Raw genomic sequence first — 6,370 nt, 5'->3', positions numbered from 1 at the left:
AAGCTCACTAACAGATTTCGCCATATCTCGTCGTCTCGATTACTATATTATTTAAATAATTTTGTTTCACACATTAAACTCATGCACACGGGACGTCGACGACTTCGCTTTACAGAAGGCGTGTCTCAGCGCCGTTACTAGAATAAGCCACACCCACTCATTAACATAGAATTTGCATGCAGGTTGTCTTTGAAAATGAAAACGAAAATGAAAACTGTGAAATAAAAGAGGAATTAAAATGAAAACGAAAATTTACATTTGTATTTGAATTGTGTCACTATTATTGCGTGAGCGTTACTAAAGAGCATTGTAAAAACTGTATTTGTACTTTCTTTTTCACGTTTGGCTTTTCATTTTAATATTGGCAGTCTTGCCTCGAGACTGTAGTGAAAATGAAATGTGAAATCACCAATTGCATTTTATTTTTCAATTTGACAGGGATAATGCTGTGAAAATGAAATCATTTAATTTCATTCTCAATTTTGTCACATATTTTGCATACTGTTTTCTGTAATGAAATCGTTAATCTGGTTTTAATTTTAATTTTAATCATTTAATTTATTTATTTAAATTTGGCAGAATACCCTCCATACTACTCAGCCTGATCTCTGTTGCAATAAGTCTTTACTATCACTTTTTATCAAATTAGCACATCCTTGCTGAATTAAAGCATTGATTTCTTTCCAAAAAAAAAGGTAGTGTATATTGTTACAAAATATTTAGATATTAAATAAATGCTGTTATTTTTTTAACGTTTTATTCATCAAATAATCCTAAAAAAGTATCAAATGAGAAAACCATTATTTAAATGTTTAATAATTCACAATGTTACTGTTTTTTTTTCTGTATTTAGATCAAATAAATACAGGCTTGATGAGCATAAGGGACTTCTTTCAATAACATCGAAGTATGTGTCCAAACTTTTGACCGCTAGGGTTATGTATATATATATATAAAACACCCGAGCCCCTGAGGAACTGGCAGATGTGAAGTGAAGTGAACACTGCCTAGGGCGCCTGCAATACTGAACAGACATCATCGATCGATCACACGCGTCATCGCTAACAGGCGGCTCAGTCGAGCACTGACGTCATCGAGCGAGCTAAGATGGCGGATCCAAATGCAAAACAAACCGGGCAGAAAAGGTAAAATATATATTTCTTAAACAATTTGTCTTGTTTTAAGAACTAAATCTCACGAATGCAGCTGCAACCATGCCTATAATGCGATATAGACCTCTGTGTGATTAAAAATAGATTAAAAAAAATAATCCAGATTTAAACAGACACACCCAACGTCATATTGATATCTGTATTACCAGGCATTATGAATAATCTAGAGGAAAAGACCAGCGGGGTTTAATTTACATTTATTGTTATATTAATAATCAGGATAAATCGGAATGTTGGAGCCAAAGATCTCAAAATCATTTCAGATTTATTTATGATCGATAGTAAAAACACAACTTGCTACTTTTAAGTGGGAAAAAGAAGCCACAAACTGCAGGATTCTTGTGCAAGTTTGTTATTTGTCTTTAGACTTTGTAAGTTTAATTTAAAGCCCGAATGAAAAAGGTCTTTCATCTGTGGTCACGTGATGTTACAGTGATCTGGTCACGTGATGTTGTATTAATACTGTACCATTTGTCAGATAATCAGGACAGTAGCCTAAGTTCCTTCTCTCATGAATAAGAGATTTATGAATTAAAGAGACCCACGACTCGTCTAACATTAATTAACCCTCTGAACTGGTTAATATCTCTCTCTGTGTATCAGGAAATATTATTATTATCTGAGAAATATGACTGATGTGTTTGATCTTCTCATTCCTCTCCCAGCACAGACTCAGCTGGTGTTAGTAAAGCTCGTCTGTAACACAGATTAAACAGCGATATAATAAACCAATAACTGAAAGACCTAATCATATTTCTGAAGAATCATCCAGAAGTTTGTGATTTATTCAGTTCCTGAAGCGAGACGCTGATAACACGTGATCAGTCTAGTGTCATCACACATCTCTCACGGTTCTCCGACCGTCACTGTAATAACTCGTGGTTTCAGACATCAGGGTATTATACAGCAGAATCATGTATTAAGATGATTGACAGGTCAAAAGTGTCTTGATTCCTTCATAAAGATCATCAGTCTGATGTTTTCAATTCTGTTCTCAGTGTGAAGATCTTAGCAGGAGCCGTAGTGTGTGTGGAGAGTGACATCAGAGGAGACGTGACCATCGGTGAGTGTGTGTGTGTGTGTGTGTGTGTGTGTGTGTGTGTGTGGAGAGTGACATCAGAGGAGACGTGACTATCGGTGAGTGTGTGTGTGTGTGTGGAGAGTGACATCAGAGGAGACGTGACCATCGGTGAGTGTGTGTGTGTGTGTGTGTGTGTGTGTGGAGAGTGACATCAGAGGAGACGTGACTATCGGTGAGTGTGTGTGTGTGTGGAGTGTGTGTGTGTGTGTGTGTGTGGAGAGTGACATCAGAGGAGACGTGACCATCGGTGAGTGTGTGTGTGTGTGGAGAGTGACATCAGAGGAGACGTGACCATCGGTGAGTGTGTGTGTGTGTGTGTGTGTGTGGAGAGTGACATCAGAGGAAACGTGACTATCGGTGAGTGTGTGTGTGTGTGTGTGTGTGTGTGTGTGGAGAGTGACATCAGAGGAGACGTGACCATCGGTGAGTGTGAGTGTGTGTGTGTGTGTGTGTGGAGAGTGACATCAGAGGAGACGTGACCATCGGTGAGTGTGAGTGTGTGTGTGTGTGTGTGTGTGTGTGGAGAGTGACATCAGAGGAGACGTGACCATCGGTGAGTGTGAGTGTGTGTGTGTGTGTGTGTGTGGAGAGTGACATCAGAGGAGACGTGACCATCGGTGAGTGTGTGTGTGTGTGTGTGTGTGGAGAGTGACATCAGAGGAGACGTGACCATCGGTGAGTGTGAGTGTGTGTGTGTGTGTGTGTGTGTGTGTGTGGAGAGTGACATCAGAGGAGACGTGACCATCGGTGAGTGTGAGTGTGTGTGTGTGTGTGTGTGTGTGGAGAGTGACATCAGAGGAGACGTGACCATCGGTGAGTGTGAGTGTGTGTGTGTGTGTGTGTGTGTGTGTGTGTGTGTGGAGAGTGACATCAGAGGAGACGTGACCATCGGTGAGTGTGTGTGTGTGTGTGTGTGTGGAGAGTGACATCAGAGGAGACGTGACCATCGGTGAGTGTGAGTGTGTGTGTGTGTGTGTGTGTGTGTGTGGAGAGTGACATCAGAGGAGACGTGACCATCGGTGAGTGTGAGTGTGTGTGTGTGTGTGTGTGTGTGTGTGGAGAGTGACATCAGAGGAGACGTGACCATCGGTGAGTGTGTGTGCTGTGATTATTAGTTATGTGCAGCGTGTCAGTGACGTACGGCTCAGGAAACGCGGCTCACTCTGAAAGCACTGAGTTTGAGTCGCTTATAACGTGCATTTGAATAAGCAACACCATCTTTCCAGACATGAGAAGCATTTATGAACCTCTTGTCCAACAACAGACAACATTTAATAACATGCATTTACTCCAAACTCACTTCATGAGGACAGATGAGCTCCTCCTCCTGTGAGATGATGAGCTTCTGACACGGTCGTGTATTTATTACTCATGTTTAATCAAAGCGTTTCAATCTTCTGTTTATTCAGAGACAGCGATGGAGATTTCCTGGAATGATGCGCATTATTGTACTTCTGTGGTGGGGCAGATTTATCGTGTTTGCGTGAGAGCGCCCTCTGGTGTTCAGATGGAGCAGTATTTACTACCGATCAGCCGCACTCCACTGACAAGCTGCGCATAAGATAATCGCAGCCTTTGCCAAATCGCGTGCGGTTTTATTGCGATTAATCGTGCAGCCCTAATGTTACGCCCAAACCACACCTATGAGTAATGAAGCGACTCCAGACCAGCCCATCTTAGATTTGCGTCGGGCGCAAGAGTCATTCATCCCGCCGAGATCCGCCCACAAAGTAACTTGCGTTTCGCGTTTGATACTTGCGTTTCAGATCGTTCAAATACGGCCCTGTGTGTGTGTGTGTGTGTGTGTGTGTGTGTGTGTTTCAGGAGCTCGGACCTTGGATAGGGACAGTAATATCCTGATGTGTGTGTGTTTCAGGAGCTCGGACCTTGGTTAGGGACAGTAATATCCTGATGTGTGTGTGTGTGTGTTTCAGGAGCTCGGACCTTGGTTAGGGACAGTAATATCCTGATGTGTGTGTGTGTGTGTGTGTGTTTCAGGAGCTCGGACCGTGGTTCACCCGAAGGCTCGGATCATCGCAGAGGCCGGACCCATCGTGATTGGAGAGGGGAACCTGATCGAGGAACAGGCCTTGATCATCAACAGGTGAATCACTCGAGCTGTAGTTCTGCTGATTTAATCAGAAACTCCTTGTGCATGTTTACGATGTTAATAAACACGCATGTTTACGATGTTAAAGGACAAGTTCGGTATTTTACACTTAAAGCCCTGTTTACAGATCGTTTCTGATGAAATAGAACGGTTAAGATTAAAATTTGGACAGATGCTGCTGTCCCGAGAATTTTAGGTTTATTTCGCTTTCCCCCCCCACCTCCACAATGGCAGCCTATGGGCACTGGAACAATCCTTCATAAAACGCATTAAACTTTCGTTTACAAAGACGTGAAACTCACCGAGTGGTCAGGGGTGTTCACTGATATGCTCACACAAAAATCGCTGCAAAAGATGCTTTCCAACAGGTGTTTTACCATTCGTTGTAAAACTGTGGATCTATTTTTCCAAATGTCTCACACCCGTAGATTCTTCCGTTGAGAGCTTGAATAATAAACACTCCAGCCCAGTTGGTGGCGATAATGCACCATTTAATTGAATACACAGAAGAAGCAGAAGAAGAAGCGGCGGAGTAATACCGTACCGCACACAAGCTCATTCAATACAAGTCAATGGAGTTGGACAAAAACTACGATAAAACCTGTTGGAAAGCATCTTTTGCAGCGATTTTTGTGTGAGCATATCAGTGAACACCCCTGACCACTCGGTGAGTTTCACGTCTTTGTAAACGAAAGTTTAATGCGTTTTATGAAGGATTGTTCCAGTGCCCATAGGCTGCCATTGTGGAGGTGGGGGGGAAAGCGAAATAAACCTAAAATTCTCGGGACAGCAGCATCTGTCCAAATTTTAATCTTAACCGTTCTATTTCATCAGAAACGATCTGTAAACAGGGCTTTAAGTGTAAAATACCGAACTTGTCCTTTAATAAACACGCATGTAAACGCGCATGTATACGATGTTAATAAACGCGCATGTATACGATGTTAATAAACGCGCATGTATACGATGTTAATAAACACGCATGTTAACGATGTTAATAAACACGCATGTTTACGATGTTAATAAAAGCATGTATACGATGTTAATAAACGCGCATGTATACGATGTTAATAAAAGCATTTATACGATGTTAATAAACGCGCATGTATACGATGTTAATAAAAGCATTTATACGATTTAATAAAAGCATTTATACGATGTTAATAAAAGCATTTATACGATGTTAATAAACGCACGTTTACGATGTTAATAAACGCGCATGTTTACGATGTTAATAAAAGCATGTTTACGATGTTAATAAACGCGCATGTATACGATGTTAATAAAAGCATTTATACGATGTTAATAAAAGCATTTATACGATGTTAATAAAAGCATGTATACGATGTTAATAAACGCACATGTATACGATGTTAATAAACGCGCATGTTTACGATGTTAATAAAAGCATGTATACGATGTTAATAAACGCGCATGTATATGATGTTAATAAAAGCATTTATACGATGTTAATAAAAGCATTTATACGATGTTAATAAACACGCATGTATACGATGGTTAATAAACGTGCATGTTTACAATATTAATAAACGCATGTATATGATGTTAATAAACGCGCATATATACGATGTTAATATACAATGTTAATAAACGCGCATGTATATGATGTTAATAAACGCGCATATATACGATGTTAATATACAATGTTAATAAACGCATGTATACGATGTTAATATACGATGTTAATAAACGCGCATATACGATGTTAATATATGATGTTAATAAACGCGTATGTATACAATGTTAATATACAATGTTAATAAACGTGCATACAGAGGATCGTCACTTGCGCGTGCTACAAGGGGAATGACAACATAAGAAGTGCCATTTTTTAATATACTGTTGAAATATAATACTACTGTTACTGTGTCACGAAATGTAGTTTTAAGAGTTTTTCAGGCGAGAATAGTTGTTTAAAGCTCAAATCTGTGGTTTATTTATAAAGATTTATGAAAATTTGTGAGATCCAGGCGATCAGCGGGCGCT

The 6,370-nt window shown here is 40.1% G+C and overlaps 1 protein-coding gene across 1 annotated transcript in view; it reads left to right on the top strand.

Moving 5' to 3' along the window:
* The first annotated feature begins 1,028 nt into the window (after window positions 1-1,028).
* Window positions 1,029-6,370, top strand: part of dctn6 (dynactin subunit 6) — a 9,424-nt gene continuing 4,082 nt past the window's right edge. Inside the window, exons 1-3 of the mRNA XM_084109368.1 lie at window positions 1,029-1,145; window positions 2,171-2,235; window positions 4,252-4,357. Coding sequence (XP_083965494.1) covers window positions 1,108-1,145; window positions 2,171-2,235; window positions 4,252-4,357 — 209 coding nt within the window. The 5' untranslated portion in view covers window positions 1,029-1,107. The remainder of the gene's footprint in view (window positions 1,146-2,170; window positions 2,236-4,251; window positions 4,358-6,370) is intronic.

Source organism: Abramis brama (assembly GCF_963993115.1).
Source record: "Abramis brama genome assembly, chromosome: 3".
NCBI classification, from domain to species: domain Eukaryota; kingdom Metazoa; phylum Chordata; class Actinopteri; order Cypriniformes; family Leuciscidae; genus Abramis; species Abramis brama.
Note: the sequence above shows the minus strand (reverse complement) of the source record. Positions and strands in the feature narration are given on the sequence as shown.